A 16,880-nucleotide genomic window follows, 5' to 3' on the forward strand; every position below is an offset into this window, starting at 1 on the left:
ATAATACAAAAACCATGTCGTTCCCCATCGATTTCACCTCCCCCCCTGCTCCGTAGTTCTCCAATCGATTTAAGACCTGGGACAGTGGAAAACAAAGGAAAGAGTTTAGGGTGGAGTGCGTGCCCCCCCTGCGGTGCAGACCTCTCTAGTTAAATGGCTACCCAGTGCTGCTTAAGTGCTTTGGTTTGTGAACTCTGAGGACAGCAGTTGCTGCCGCTGCTCACGAGGCTGAATCTCGCTGTGATAGATTTCACTGTTCCCACCGATGGTACGCCACGGCGTGTGATGTTGGAGTTATTAATTTCTCTGATGCTTTCCTAACTATAATTGAGTGTAAATCACCCCACCCTCGTTTGGAGCCTAGCAGCCCCTGCGCCTTTTGATGCCAAGCCAACAGTGACCATATGTCCATCTGAAAACATGGTGCCATCTCTCCGTGTTATACCGTCCCCTTTGTCCTGAAGAAGACCCCGTTAGTAAGGATTCAACTTACCTACCCATGTCCAGGGGTCGAAACGTCGACAATATGACATTGCCAGTACTTTCAACAGTGCAATGCACACTGTGTTTTTCTTTCTGTACATGGTTATTGTAAATAATTTACATTCAAATTGATGAATTCCATTTGGATTGTGTGGCTTAAAATTGTTTTGCCTTACAATTAATTTGTGACTGTTTCACATATTTTATATGTCACTTCCCCCTTACCTCACTATATTCACTACCCCCCTTCCTTCGTATGGCACCCCGCACTGTTTAATTAGTGTCATATTTATGAAAAATGTGTATTTTGCCATTGTGTGATTAAATAACACTTTGACATCAATTTTTTGTTTAAATATCCGTTGGTATCGAATTTATGTTATTTTTCAACAAACTTGTATACTCTGGGACCTTTCCTCCTTTATACCCCCTGAGATGGTGTCACGCCCCCCAGGGGGGCGCGCCCTACAGATTGAAGAACGTTGATCTAAAGAAGAGTCCCTGGGCCAAACTAATATCTGATGGCTGCTGGAGCAGCGAAGAAAGAGGGAGAAAGAAGAGTCGACAGAGGAATGTGAAGGGTATTCATGTAACTGATTGGTTGGAAATGAACTTCTTCCCTTTCCCATGGCTCATGGGAAATAAAATGTCTTTGTCGTTGTTTAAGATGGCTGCTGTAAAAAATAAAATGAAGACAGTGCAGCATAATTCTTGCCACCGGTCCCTACATGGAACTCCTATTACCACAAATACCTCAATTAAGAGTTTGGCAGCTAACACCTCACTCCAACATTTTGCCACAGATAAATGTTAGCTGGTCAAACACTTTGAAAGCTATTGGGGAAAAAATGCCATATAATGATCGGGTCATGCGGATTTTGGTGCTTCAAGTACCAAAATATGCATATTAGTCCCCATTATCAGGGACAGACTCATAATTGGGAGTAAATATTTATTGGACCGGATAAATTGCAATCCAGGAGAGTCCAATTTTACCAGTGAAAACACTGGTCAACTTATATGGAAAACCTAAATGTTACTCTTCACAGTGGCCTTGCAATTCATCTAATTCCTGTCTCTGACCATAATTCCTCTTTAGTGTCTCAGGAAGCCACGGGATCTGCACACTCACACCACAGGACGCCTCAGTGGACTGTCCTGAGCTCTTTGGGGTTGGTAGAGCAAAAAGAATCAGTCCCTTAGAGCCTGTGAGAGTAGAGGATGTGGCTGACGAGTTCCTCAACAGGTACAGAAGGGGAGAAAGTAATTTGTCACCAGTGCAACTCACCACAGCAAAGATTGTTATTGAAGTCACTGTGTGAAACATATACAGACTGGCAAGCTTGTTCTTGTATGAAATTCAAAAGGGCTTTTTTTCACCTCTGGGGAACCATGCCTGATATTTGTAAATCTCTGGTTGTTATATGTACTGCTGCAGGCACATTTCAAATTTTGTTTTCCATCGAGAGCCATTGTTCTGCTCAAGTTAATACAGTAACTCTTCTGACACTTCATAATTGTGGTGTGAACTTTCGAATCACACTTTTTACTGCCACCTGTGTCTCGCCTTTTTTGATTTTGCCCTTCTGATATCCTCTTGTTACCCATGGTCTTTTCTGTATTTGCTGTTCTAGATCCTCCACTTCCGGAATTGAAATTCATAGAAGTGCAAGGTGTGGCACCGAAACTCAGCCTGCGGAGAGCCGAAGAAAGAAATGGTCCTATCAGGTGGGCGACATATTGAGGAAGGTTCAATTGGTCCATGTACACTCTTGGCCAACTTTGATCATCTTCTTATGAGGTCTGTGGAGACGGTTAATGTATGCATCAGTGCCACGAATGACATATACTATTTACAGACTATGGGGCAGATTTACAACAAAGTAACGCAGCACGGTGCAGCAAGTCATTTTGCTGTGCCGTGCTGCGTTAGTTTGGAAAGCACAGAGATGCGACATATTTACAAGAATATGTCGCATCTCTGTGCTTCCCCTGCGCTGGCGCACAAACTGCAGCCATGCACCGGCACCCTTGGTGCAAGGATGTCTGTGTCGTGGGGAGATTGTTTTTGTGCAGAAAGGGACACCTTCCTGCACAAAAACAATCACAAGAGGCTTTTTCCTCTTTTAATGCGTGCTGTAGAATGCAGCACACATTGAAAGAGGAAAAAACGAGGAGAACTGAAAACATTTCTCCTCGTTGCGCCTCGCTACGCCACCTCTAGGGTGACGTAGCATTCACACGCATCTCCAGATTTACGATTCCTCATAAATCTGGAGATGTGTCTTGTTCCATGAGTGTTGCGTGGGAACACCCACAGCAACACCCATGGAACACCCCTTCAACGCACAGTGCTGCGTGTGAAGGGGCCATATTTACGAGGAGAGGAAAAGTCACGCAGGGTGGCTTTTCCTCTCCTTGTAAATATGCAGGAGCCCCCTGTGCCACCAGTACGTCACGAAAAGTGACGTACTGGTGGTGAAGGGGGATTGTAAATCTGCCCCTTAGAATTGACGAATTTGCATGGGTCCAGTTGGAGTTACTAGAAGGGACATTGGTTAGACTGGTTTACCACGGTTGTAAATACAGGTAGGGTACCGGATGAGTGGTTGTTCCCCCCAGAATGCACGGGAGCTGGGATTACCAAAGTGTCAAACACCCTTTGTTTCCTAACATTGTGGGTATTTGGAAACACTTCTAGTGTCTCCTCTCGAGTGCATTGCATTTTTACATGTAGGCCTAATTGGATAAGACCTAAATGATGCAGAAAGTGTGGGAAGGGGCTCCAAAAACATATTTTTAAAGTGGACACAGGAAACGAAGTTTATTGAAATATAAAAATGAATTCCATGCATTAGATAGAAGAATAGAAAGAATATACGTATTAAATATTTACTGTAAGACTTCCCCTGCGAAATTTCAGTTATACTTTCAATCCATAATCATAGGGTTAGGGCTTAGAGCATATTATATACATGTCTGAGAATTACAAAACACAAGCGAATCAACTCTAATGGTAGGTGTATACCTACACCACAATGATGTACTATTTTGGGGTGAATTAACTCTTAAATATCTCTACACTTCATTCACTAGCTGTTTTCTCTCATATACTGCTTCTTTATCATCAAGGTAGGCCCCTTTCCCCCACATGTTAAGTTTTGAACCACTTTCCCTGTCTGTTTCCCCCTGCTCTCTTCTTACACATGTTACAGTATACATCAGTTCTGCAGTTAACAGGTTTATCTTCAAAACTTACCCCAGTATCAAACTTTCTCTGGTTTACCTTGCTCCTTGTGGAATCAATGGCTTGGTTCTTTACAAGGGTTGTACAATATTGTGTAGCCTCTATTAAGTCACTACAGAGAAACTCTACAAGCCACCTTTACCTTTCACTTTCCTGTTTTTTATGTCTGTGTCTGGATTGCTTAAACCCCTGTCCCCCACCCCTCTGTAACTATTTTTTATGCCATATTTGAATTGTCTGCTTTTGCAAATCTCCCTTTCTTGTTCCCTCTTCCCACTGCTTTCTATCTTGCATAATGTGCCTTGTATGTGCAGTTTGGAGGAGGTGAGTAGAAACCTAGTACCAGAGGGTACTATAGGAGCAATGGACGCCGCTTCACCCAAATGCCAGGGGTAGCATACATCATATCACATTGCCATAGACAATATGATGACATCAGAGGAAGTATTGTCACAAGAGCTTTTTCCTCATGACTTCACAGGAAGCGGTGCCACGTGACCTTCACTCATACCATTACAAGACGTGGACTCACTGAAGTTACAGTACTGCAAAATTAATAAAATTAAAAAAAATTGCTATAGCAGATCAACATCTGTTTTAGTTGCCATTTATATGAGGTAGTGTCCTGCCATTATACGCCAACAATGCAGCCATCATATCCAGGAGACAGACATCATACAATCATCACGTGCTCAAAGTACAAACTTAAAAGCTAAATTATTGCTTAAATGGCCCCCTTATAGTCCTGACTGTAGAAGTACAACCAGCTTAAGCCTAGCAACATCCTCAAATGCTGAAAGCCAGGCGTCAAAATGCTAGTCTCAGAATTAGCTTCAAATGCCTTGATGATGTACAGAGGTCATTATCCTTTGGCTAAGTGTGCAGTATAAAAACACCACATACAAACTTTGGCACAACCTCAGATCCCAGGACACAACCTCAAATGTCAAGGAACAACCATCACAAGACCAGAAGCAAGATTCATGGGCCAGGTTCAGTTTTAAAATGAATATATACAGCCTTGTGTGCTGACCTAGAGCACGCATGTTCTGTAGTATAAGCCCACAACACCAGCACAACTTCTTCTCTAATAGATGTATGCATACACGAGGGTGTGGGAAGTTCCTGTGACAAGATTGTAGGCTTCTATTGCTGTGCCTAATGGGTGTTAATATTTCCCAAGACAATGGTACTCATTTATTAACCAGAGAAGGCTTAAAGGCTAAGTCTGCAGTACTAGAATGCCAACCTTTGATTTGCAACATGTTTTAGTCCAATGAGGTACCTCACCACATTTTCACAAAGCTGCCACTTATATATATTTACAGCAAACCTATTAAGTGTTGCACTTCGTGGTGGGGGGGGGGGGGGAACTGATGGTGAGGCCTAGAATTACCATTTGGAAAATGTCACTCGTTTGGCCCTTAAATTTCACGGAACGTTCCCAAATGTCTCTCCTCATCCCCTTGTCCTCTGCTAATTCCTTCTTTCTCTTGTTCATTCCTGCCACTCCTTCCACCCACTCCTGCCTCTCCTGCTCAGTCCTTGCCTACTTGCAAGTCAAATCTATAAAGGCCTTTTCACCAACAAAGCACTATTGCTTTGTACAGTGAGAGACTAGCATTTTGGAGAAGACCAATTCATCTACAAGTCTTCTCCCTCACTTCTTTTATCTTGTTCCCTCCATTCCACTGTTCTCATCACTCTTCTCAATATGTCCAGTCCAGCGGCTTGAGGCAACCTAAGAGTTTTATAAAGCACTACACAATCAACATAACAGATGGTTTCATCAACAGTCAGGAGTGTCACTCACTTTGCCTAGCAACACCACACGTGTTCCCTTCTTGCACCCAAAGGCTGTTTTGTAATGCTGCTGTGTGCTGTGAGTTGGTGGGTGTTATTCTTGTAGAAGAAGGCAGCCAATGGTAGCACGCAGGACTCATGTGCACACTGGTTCAATGTGCTTCATTATAGGGCATAGCAATTTCATCCTCTGGCCTATCCTAATGAAGTTTACAGCAGTTACTTAGAGAGCCATTTGCACCTCACCATGCACTAAAGCACTGGTGGGAAACATGCCTCCCATGGGACGCTACTTTTGTAAATAATATTTAGGGCACGATATTTGCGTCAGACGATATTCTGATTATTATATTCTGGTGCCATACCAGTATACACGACCCATATGTACATTGTTCATTTTTTTCTGCACATAAAAAAAGACAAAAGGACACTCCAAGAGGAGTGTTATTGGGGTGCTGTGGAAATGGCAGTGCAAAAGAGGTTACACCCCACACGTTATGGTTTTGTAGCTATTCACAAACATTTGTAATGCATGTACCATACTTAACTGTAAAGTTCACTTCAATGGACCCTGAAATTGTGCAGGAAAGGAAGAAGTGTACAGGGGAATATGTATAGTGCAGGAAAAAGAGCAGTCTGAAAATGAATGCATAATAACACAAAGGCCCTGTTTACAAATATTATGCAGTGTTTTTCTACAGTGTATTTCTGGAAATCAGTCTTTAGTACTCCTGACCTACTCCTGAAATGTATGAATGAGGCAGGCATACTACAAGACTAAGCCACACTTACTCATACACCAGTCTATATATATTTAAATTACTCAAAAACCCCGGAAGTACGGAGCTTCAAACACGGCGGTCCTGGACGGGCTCCGGCCGCCCCATAAATCACATCCACCACTTTCCCAAACGTGCAAGGAAAGAAATCCAGGACTCCCAGGGGTGCTCATTCAAAGTTTTAATCCAGGCAAAGTTTTGCCTCATCAACGGGTTTCGCTATCAAAGCTTGTTCACGGTATGGCGAGAATCCATTTCCACCCTCCTTAATACTAGCATTCATTGACACAAAGATAGGACTATGAACAAACATTGCGTTCTAGATCCGAATTTGGATGCCTAGTGATTTCGCACACTAGTTTATGGGACGGTCTGTAAAGTTATATCTATATATGCCAATATTCGCATTTGTTTTGCCACAGGTTTGTGAATCAACCCTTATGAGCATCTCCCTCATTCTAATCACCAGCGCCATTCTAGCGGATAAGACACTACTTTCATCTACTGTTGCCTTCTCTGTAGTTGTTTGCTGGTGCCACAAAGCATGCATAACTTTATAATGATTTGCCTTATTTTAACCCCATAATCTGACAAGCGCTAATGGTTTAATTTCTGTTTGATGAAATCTAATCAAAGCACACACAAAGGATGCAGAGGGCCTGATTTCTCATTGAATAGTAAGGGAAAGTCCTCTGATTTCTGGGCTCAAGAGAAGAATCCACTGTAGACATTTCTTTTACCCTACTCACTCAATGATAGCTTTAGTTCTACCGGTGGTGTCTCCCCTTCCCCTGGATTTCGCACTCTGTCTTGAAAACAATGGGTTTTCCATAACCACTGAAATAAAAACTTGGCCAAGATCCTCTTCCTTCCATGTTCTTCAAAGGCTCTCACCTTCTGTGATGCTAAAACAATAGCAGACAAGGTAAATGCATCTAAGTAGAGTTTAATCCTGATGGGCATCCATCTTATTTCTCTCTCCAGCTCCTACCAAATCCTGGTGGTTCCCTTTGGCTCCCAGCACACATTTAGATGTGATACCCATGTGAGGTCGGGATTCTTCAGCAACGTCACCAGCACAGAGGGATACGTGACGGCAGAGATCCTGTCCAAAGACTTTGTGGATCACCTGGAGTTCTCGCTTGGAGACAGACAGTATTATGGGGAGTTTTACAACGCTCCCTTGAGAAGAGGAAAAGAGTATTGCATCATCCTGAGAATCACAAGCCAATGGAACCAGGTTTGTATTTTTCCTTTTTAAGTCTGGCATTAGCAAAAATCTTTAGATTTTTCTTAAATTATGTGTATAATATACTTCAGGGGCTTTCATACAGCTCTCTTGCTCCATTGGTCTACTAGTGTGTCATTCAGTTGTTTCTTCTTCCACCAGAGTATACAGCATAGGAAGTGGGTCAGCACACTTCAGCACTTTACTGTGGGTGATGGCATTCTCCCTTTTAACAGGAGCACATCCACACACAAAGTAGTTCTCTTTAGTGCTGGGGTCTACTACGGAAATGTGCGTTTTTAGAGACCAACAATAATTTAGCTTTTACCCACTATTGATTGACTAGGGCCATGCAGCTTCCCCAACAATTACGTTTGGAAAAAAAACATGATAAAACAAAACAAGGATTGGCAAAGGAAAGGGGCTGGCAGCCAACAACACGCCTATTCGCTGTGTCAAAACCTGTTTTGATAGTAGAGGCACAAGACTAGCAATAATCTGGAGCATCTCTACATAGCCATCATTTTCCAGACATACAGACACCATCTTTGAATGGTATTTTTTAGTTAAAATTCTAAAGTTATGTACGTGGCTAACACAGAAATATTCTATATATATTTATTTTAAACTGCTCATCTGTAACAGCAGCAGTGATTTATAGAGGATATTATAGGCCCTAATTCAATCAGATAATATAACACGACTTGTTTCTCTGTTGAGTTGTAAAAGATAGCCGTAAATAGGTTGCAGGGAGCCCCTAACTTGTCAACAACCCATTGCCAATGCACCTACTGCACCACTCACATCTGCACTTTTGAATAGCAGAGGTAGATGTGATTGATTTCTTTAAAGGGTCAACTGTGGGGGCCTGATACACAAAGAAGTGATCAAATTCAGCTTCCTCCTTAAATATGTCTAAAGTAAGTTCTAACTGTGCAGAAACAGAGAGCAGAACTCGCATTCGTGGGCCATCGACATAAAGCCATGTTTATGCCCCAAAGGCCTTCTACCCCTGATTTTACATGCTTGCATCTTAATTTGGAGAATTCAATATTTGGTACAATGCAAGTCTACTAACTCAGGGGCCAGAGAGATGATGAGTAAGTGGAGTGCCCAAGAGAACAGAATCTACATTTCTTTCAGTGAGGTGTGGTGCTGTGAAGATATTCCACTTGGTGTGTACAAATTCACTAACAAGATCTGTGTGGATATTTGGGAGAACTCCTAAAAAAACTCTTGGAGTTAATGAACTATTTTGTAACAACTCCTTGTGTAACCACATGGAGTACATGTTACGTGTGCTTTGGTGACATTTATCTTAACGTGGAGAAATAGAAGAAGGTTCAACCTCAAGTGTATCCTCCCAAAGGTACAGCACACAAAAATGGCCACTTGAGGGTACTGGAGTCAAACTGAGTCAAACTGAATCTATTCTAGTTTTTTTACTTATTCTGGTAGTGGGTCATCAAAAGATGTTTGAGAAGTCTCAAACATCTTTTGATGACCAACTACCAGAATAAATAAAAGAAACTAGAATAGATTCAGTTTGACTCAGTTTGACTCCAGTACCCTCAAGTGACCATTTTTGTGTGCTGTACCTTTAGGTTTATGATCAGCTTGCACTCTATTGGTAGCAGGGTGTATGTAGGCTGCCATCTGATCACTGCTGCTTTTTCCTACTACGTTGGTTTCTGTTACTTGACCCCACATTGGTTGCTTCGGATGTGTGATTATATCACCACAGCCACCAAACTGCTTTGTATTTGATATCAGAATATCATGGACTAAATATTGTCTGACAAAAACATTGTGTCCTAAGTATCGTTTGCAAATATATCACCCCATTGGGCTTAATAATGGAGACTCTACACCCAATGGGTGATGGCCTGATCTCTGCCGTCTTACGTCAATTGATTGACTGTCTCTGTCTATCCGGATGACGTAGGTAAGATTCTCCCAGAAACCATGTTTGAGATATGCTCTCCATCAGTAACTCAGGCCCCTGGGAAGTTCAGTGACTGGTGTTTTACTCCCAACATGAATACTCCATTTTATTTTTAGTGTTAGCTTTTTCTTGGGAAAAACCAGGCAGTGTTTTGGGAGGCCATCTGTCCTCTTCCTTCAAATCTGAGAGTTATCATAGTTTAACTCTCGCTTCTCGTCTATCACTAACTTCTTGCAGAGTAATGATAGACGCTGTGTTACACAGTTAAAGAGAAAAACCAGGTGTATTATAAATGATAATCGTCATTTTTTCCTCATTTTCAGGAAAGAGCACAGTCTTGCATGACATGGGCACAAATAAAAGGTAGGTCTTTTTCAACTATCTTTATTTCATTTTAAAGGATATCATCTAAGAGCCAACTCACTCACTTATACTTAAAAGTCAAACTGGGATTTCACCTACAATTGACTAGATTTCTCACTTTTTGCATCACTATCTACTAAAGACATAGATTCCATTAAAAATCCTATTTCTCTATGTGGACAATCTGCAGGAGTAATTATGGTTGAAATGTGCATTACTCCATCGATTCTTTTTACTGTGGCAAAAAATAATTTATTTGATGAAGAAATATTGTGTCCTGCACTTTCATATCTTATGGTGGCAAATGGGGAAAATGTCCATATTGTAAGACATTTATTAAACCGTTTAAGCTTAGCCGGGGAGGCTATTAAGCAGAAGGAGTTGTATGGGTACAGACATGGGCACAGGAATTATGTAGCAGCCACATCAATACCCCAAAGTCCTTACTCTGCTCACCCAACTGACACTGCATTTTTCCATAAGCAATGATATCTGTTCGTAGAGTTACTTCTGTTGAACTTGCTATTAGCAGTTGTAGTTGTAGAAGATCATACAATCTTGCTGTCCCTTCTTACTCACAACATCTTGCATGAGCTGATATCATGACATAAAGCCACTTAGTTATAGATACAGTTCTAAGTGTCAACATAATATGGGACAAATGTAGAACCAATGCTTACCCTAGCCTTTATTCATTGTATTGCTTATAGATTCTTACCCTTGCATCACTTTCTGTCGTATAAGCGTTACATGTGTGGAGCAAGGGCGTTCCCATGCATCCACTCATGTATTTTGACGCAAACACCAGATTTACAGACACTTGTAAATCAAGGATTGCACCAAAATGGTGTGCCTACTTGACAAAGGCGTAAAGAGGAGAAATATTTGTATTTCTACTTGTGACTTCCTCTTCCCATGTGTGCTGAATTCTACAGCACACATAGAAAAAGGTATATGTCTATTTGGATTGTTTTTGAAGGGAAAGGTGGCCCTTCCAGAGCAAACACAATCCTGCTGATAACACGTGCACCCTTGTGCCATGGCACAAGAATGCCTGCGTTGGCTCCCTAATATTATGGCTAGTTGTGAGGACTACGGCGCACATACAGGGTATAAAATTAACTGGGAGAAATCATGCCTTTATCCAGTGGGCCAGGGTGGAGGGTACAGTGATGACCCAAGCCAGCTTCAGATAGCCCCCAATGGCGTAAAATATCTGGGGATTTATGTGACAACGGATACAGCAGTGGCGCTAGTTCGCAATCTTTATAGGGTGCTCGGGGAGTTTTGCGCAGATGTAGAAAGGTGAAAATCCTTGCCGTTGACGTTGCTAGGCAGGGCGGTGCTTTACAAAATGATAGTGCTCCCAAAATTCTTATATATTCTGCAAAACACATATCAGCTGATACCAGATGAGTTGTTCACTAAAATTGACGACACACTGAGGACGTTCCTCTGGGACGGGAGGCCTCCAAGGATAGTGCTAGCGACATTGCAACGCAACCAATATAATGGCAGCATTTCCCTACCTGATCTTTGGGCATATTACTGGGCGGCCCATTTAATTGTTGTAAATGAATGGGAGCATATGGAGAGAGACCACCCTACGTACGCGCTGGAACGCACACAATTTGCTGGGCACCCGCACACACATTACCTCTACGGAGGGAGGGGTTCCACAAAGCTCCTAACGGCTACGCGGATTGTGATCATGGCATGGAAGAAGGCGGAAAGGCAGATGAAGTGGGATGATCGGGTGACCTGGGAAACCCCACTTTGAGTGGGGAGCCGGCTTAAAGAAATTGCAAAGCTGAGAGGTTTCGGGAAGTGGGACTTGCTGGGCATCTCACAACTTAAAGACATAATATATCATAATGAGCTGGTAACATTTTCCTATCTCCAGAAAGAGTACGATATGCGCCAGACGCAATACTATAAATACTTACAGCTAGCGAATGCTTGGCCAGCGCAACACATAGACACTGGCGACCTCCCCGAATACGCCCTGTTAGAGAGACAACTCCTGATGGGTGAAATCGGGGGAAAGGCAGTCTCTTGGATATATAGAACCATAACCAATAACAAGCTAGATTCCCTGCAGAAGTTGAGAGCAAGGTGGGAGGTGGACTTAGGGGAGACCGAGGATCTGGATTGGGAAATAGCACTGATGCACCCCTGGGAAGTGGCCATCAAGTCCCGCCTTAGATTGTTCCAATTTAAATACCTGCACAGACCATATTACGATAGAGCGCGACTACACCGCATAGGGAGGGCAGAGGCGCCCAACTGCCTGCGATGCAATAGGACAGAGGGTATATTCTTCCACACAATATGGGAATGTCCGCAAATTCAGATGTATTGGGTAACCTTGTTGAAAGAGTTGGAAGCTATCCTGGAGGAGACGATACCCCTGAATCCCCTGTTCGCTCTGTTGTGTATACATACAGAGATTGACCCCCCCAGACCGAAACTAACACTACTACACCTGGGACTAGTGGTGGCTAAGCGCGACCTGGCAAGGGCATGGGGGGCTACACTGAGCTCATCACTGGACGAATGGAGAAGGGGAATGGACATGTACATGTTAGGAGAGAAAACGATGTACATAGCACGGGGCTGCCCCAAAAAGTTCCGGAAAATAGGGAAGCAGTGGCTAACGTATTATGGTCTTACGCTCACTGAATCACAGTGATACCCTGGGGGTAGTGGGGGAGGGGGGACTCCTGTTACCATCTATGAAAACCCATTTGCTGTTTGCATGTATACTACTGCTATTGATTGATGCTGTTGATGTAACACCAAAGACAATCATGTGCTCCGAAGACCCATACTGTTTCTTTACTGAAATTAAGAAAATGCCAATAAACACATTCCAACAAAATAAAAGAATGCCTGCGTTGGTGTTCGTCAGCACACAGTGCGTCAGCGCAAGGAGATAGCAGATATGCTCAATATCTTTGTAAATCTGGAGCTTTTCTGCTCTCTCCCTTTCATGCAACGCAGCACAGCAAGTTCCCTTGTTGCTTTGCATTTGATGAAATAGTTTATATGTGGCCCTAAGATCCTGTATAGCTCTTACTATAATAGAACACCATTGCACTGTATTGTCCTGGTGACAGGCCCGACATGTCTTAAATGCAGATTGGAACCAGCAACATTTTTTTCACTCCATATAGAAATGCCTTGTGATAAGTGAATTTTGATTTGCAATAATACTGAATTGATAAGGGTTGCGGGTCTACAATTTGTCTTATGTCCAGAATGACAATACAGGGAATGAAAGGAAACATGGTACTTAACAGATGCAAAACAATATTGTATACCATGTGTAGGGAAGTGCAGTAATATGCAGTGAGGCTGGTTAGGCTTTACTATGTAATACTCTCACAATACCCAAAAATTATAACTCTGGATTCGCACTAATAAATCCTTAGCTCAGTCCTAGTAGAGTGGCACAGAGCAGTCGGGCTTTACTAGAGAAACATGTGATAAGCATTTCATAGTGCCAACATGGACGATAAGTAATTGACACAACTGAAAAGAAATCTGACACCAATTTATAAAAATAAAGCAGATTTTTAGATAAATGTAGACACCAAAATTAACACAATTGAATTGAACTGGAGTTATGAATGAAAAATAAATCGGTACAATTCACAACAACAAAACTTTCAAGTTGCGGTCAATGGGGAAAAGAACTGGAAAAAATTGATCACTTGCAGGTTGATTCCAGTGGAGTGGGGTAAGGCGACGCGGTTTCCAGGACCAGGCCATGCCAGTCACTTGAATTTTACCTGGTTTGTAGAGCCTGGGTGCAGATTGGGTCTGGTTGCCCCTGGTGCTGAAGCGGGATCCGTCGGGTAGCTGGTTTTACCGCTTAGACGATGCTGGTGAGGAAATGGAATCAAAAACCCGACAACATAGCCACTGAGGTGATGTGTTGAAGGTGCTATGGAGTTCCCTTGAGGTGAGGCGTCGAACAAAGTTAGTGGTAGCCGGACTGGTCACCAACAAGCCTTGGCAGTGGCAAGCTCAGCTTTAAGCTACTTCAAAGTCCTGGAGTTCGGTGGAAAGTGGTAACCACCTGAGACTTGCTGGAGGTCAGGACTATGTTTCCCACAAAGCGCTATACCATTTACTTTTGGTCGATTCCTCGGCTGGCCTGATGGCCAGTTAGTCTTTGGTTCAGGGAGCGGTAGGTGCCTGCAGGCTGCAGAGGACTAGTGCCTCTACTCCAAGGGAGTTCTGAGGTTGCCTTTGGCTCTCAGAGAAGTTTCTCATGCTTGGGTAACTAGTCTCTGGTCCTGGATGAGTCGCAGTCATACAGTTGCAAGGTGCACAAGTGCAGAATATCAGTCCTTTGCTTTGTGCAGGTCCTGAAGTCACAGACTCGAGTCTCTTCATTGCAAGTCAAATCAGACCGGAGGTTCTGATGCCAGGGGTGCCCCTTAAATCCTAGATTTAGGGGTGTTAGAGGTGTGTGTGCAAGTAGCCAATGGACTGCTAGCCCCAGTTGCTAATCTGCCCTGAGGTGACCTCCGGAGATGTGTGTCACCTTTTCTATCCAGAACCCTCTATTCCACCACTTTTAAATATGGCAGAAACCTTCATTGGCTGGACAGACCAGGTAGCGCGCCTAGGAGTGTGGCTCACCTTCTAGGGGTGTACACCTCCTGACTATCTAATTTTCCCTCCTGTCCGGGAGCTGATATGTCTGGGGCAGTTTGGAGTGTTCGAAATTGGGTCTTTAGTTGGCAGAGGTTTGCACCCTGTCCAAGTAATAACCACAATTCTAGTTAGGGTAAGTCAGATACACAACCTAAATTAACCTGTGCTCACCCTCTGGTAACTTGGCACAGAACAGTCTGGCTTAACTTAAGAGGCAACGTGTAAAGTATTTATGTAACACTTAAATTACAGTAACACAGTGAAAACACCACAAAAAAGATTCCACACCAGCTTAGAAGAATAGAGAATCTTTATCTGCGAAAAACAAGATTAAAATGACAAAAATCCAATTAGTAGAACTCGAGATTTGAATGTTTAAAGATTAAATCTAAAAACAGTGCTTAGAAGTCAATAGCGCTAAAAGGTTACTTGAGGTTGCGCTAGACCGGGGTAAATCCAAAGACCCTGGCCAACCATGTTGGAGGGCAGGCCGGCTACAGGACCCATGCAGGGCCTGCTGAAAAAGTACCTTTGTACAGAGGAAGCGTCAACGTCGGAGACTCAATGCATCGGTTCTGATTCACACAGTCGGGTAGATGCTTCAAAGCCAAGCCTCACAGCAGCGTCTTTGGATCAGCGATGTGTCATCGTCGAACCTCGCAGGCAGATCGATTCTTCATTTTCAAGCTGCACAGGGATGTCCCTGGATTGGCACTGCGTTGGCGTCCGAGAGCACAGCGTCGAGTCCGATTGGCCCAGTGGTGACGATGCATCGATTTTTGCAGAAACAGCTGCCGAACCCACTTCTGAGGCTGAAGACTCGAGTGCGCACCTCAGGCAAGGGTGGGACTCACAGATGGCAGAGTCCAGCAGCACCAGCAGAGTTGCAAGAAGTCTTTTGTGACCCTGAAACTTCAGAGAACAAGAGGCAAGCCAACAAGCCCTTGGAGAAAGTTGGGTTCAGGGATGTAGAGAACAGTTCCAGTCCTTCTCACTCCCATATAAGAAGTAGAACGCAGCAGGCCATTACAGCAGAGCAGGTAACAAAGTGGCAGTCCCTCCTAAAGCACAGTAATCAGCAGGCAGAAGGACAGCACAGAAATGCAGGTTGCAAGGTGGCAGTCCCTACTACAGCACAACATCTCTTTTTGTATGCAGACTGCCCATGGTTCCAGCAAAGTTCTGATTTGTTGGTGTCAGGGGTCCAGTACTTATAACTAAATGTGCCTTTGAAGTAGGGGAGACATCAAAAAGGCCTTTGAAGATCAAAAGGTACCTGCCTTTCCTACCCTGCTCCAGACTCACTACAGGGGGGTATGCAGCTCTTTCTGTATGGACAGGCACAGCCCTATTTAGGTGCATGTTTCAGCTCCTCCCTCCCCATCTATCTCAAGAAGGCACATCAGCCTGGTGATGGGCCATTACGATGCAAATGTCACATCCCGGCTCCCTTTGTGTGACTGTCCAGAGGGAATGCAAAAAAGCCCAGCTGTGATCCAACCCAGACGTATTCAGAGACAGGCAGAGGCACAGCATGGTTAAAATAAGAAAATGCCAACTTTCTAAAGGTTGCATTTTCAGACTTCCAATTAAAAATCCGACTTCACCATAAGTTGTGATTTTAGTCCAGAGACCCCAAACTTCCAGATCTCTATCTTATCCCAATTGGAAATTACACTTAATAGATTTTTTAAGGTAACCTAAATGTTAACCTATGGGAGAGATAGCCCTTGCAGTAGCGAAAAACTAATTTAGCAGTTTTCCACACCCAGGGCGTGTAATACTCAAAAGTACATGCCCTAACTTTTAAATACACTGCACCCTACCCATGTGCTGTCTAGGGCCTACCTTAGGGGTGACATATATGTTATAGAAGGGAAGGTGTGGGCCTGGCAAGTGGGTTAACTTGCCAGGCCGAAATGGCAGATTAAAACTGCCCACACAGGCTCTGCAGTGGCATGCCTTAGCAATGTTGGAAGGACGACCTAGGTGGTTGGCACAATCAGTGCTGCAGGCCCACCAGTAGCATATAATTTACAGGCCAGGGGCACATGTAGTGCACTTTACTAGGGACTTATAAGTAAATTAACTATGCCAATTGTAGATAAGCCAATGTTACCATGTTTAGAGTACAGAGAATATGCACTTTAGCACTAGTTTGCAGTGTTAAGGTGCCCAGAATCCTAAAGCCAGAAAAAGAGAAGTCAGCAAGACAGGAGGTCAGAAAGTAAAAAGTCAGGGAAAACCACACCAAGAATGCCAGGTCTGACATGCATATCAGAGGTGAAAGCTTTAAAGCTTACCGCCTTGATGTTCCATTTCACTAGCCATCCTGTCAGGGAGGAGGTGTCACGTCCTTCCTGT

General features: G+C 43.4%; 1 protein-coding gene across 3 annotated transcripts in view; it reads left to right on the forward strand.

The window, feature by feature from the left end:
• Positions 1–16,880, forward strand: part of SUSD1 (sushi domain containing 1) — a 611,958-nt gene that overhangs the window by 454,090 nt on the left and 140,988 nt on the right. For all 3 annotated transcript variants that reach the window (XM_085641265.1, XM_085641267.1, XM_085641266.1), the window contains 3 exons: positions 2,118–2,211; positions 7,297–7,552; positions 9,809–9,848. In XM_085641265.1, coding sequence (XP_085497391.1) covers positions 2,118–2,211; positions 7,297–7,552; positions 9,809–9,848 — 390 coding nt within the window. The remainder of the gene's footprint in view (positions 1–2,117; positions 2,212–7,296; positions 7,553–9,808; positions 9,849–16,880) is intronic.

Source organism: Triturus cristatus, chromosome 2_2 (genome assembly GCF_964204655.1).
Source record: "Triturus cristatus chromosome 2_2, aTriCri1.1, whole genome shotgun sequence".
Classification (NCBI taxonomy): domain Eukaryota; kingdom Metazoa; phylum Chordata; class Amphibia; order Caudata; family Salamandridae; genus Triturus; species Triturus cristatus.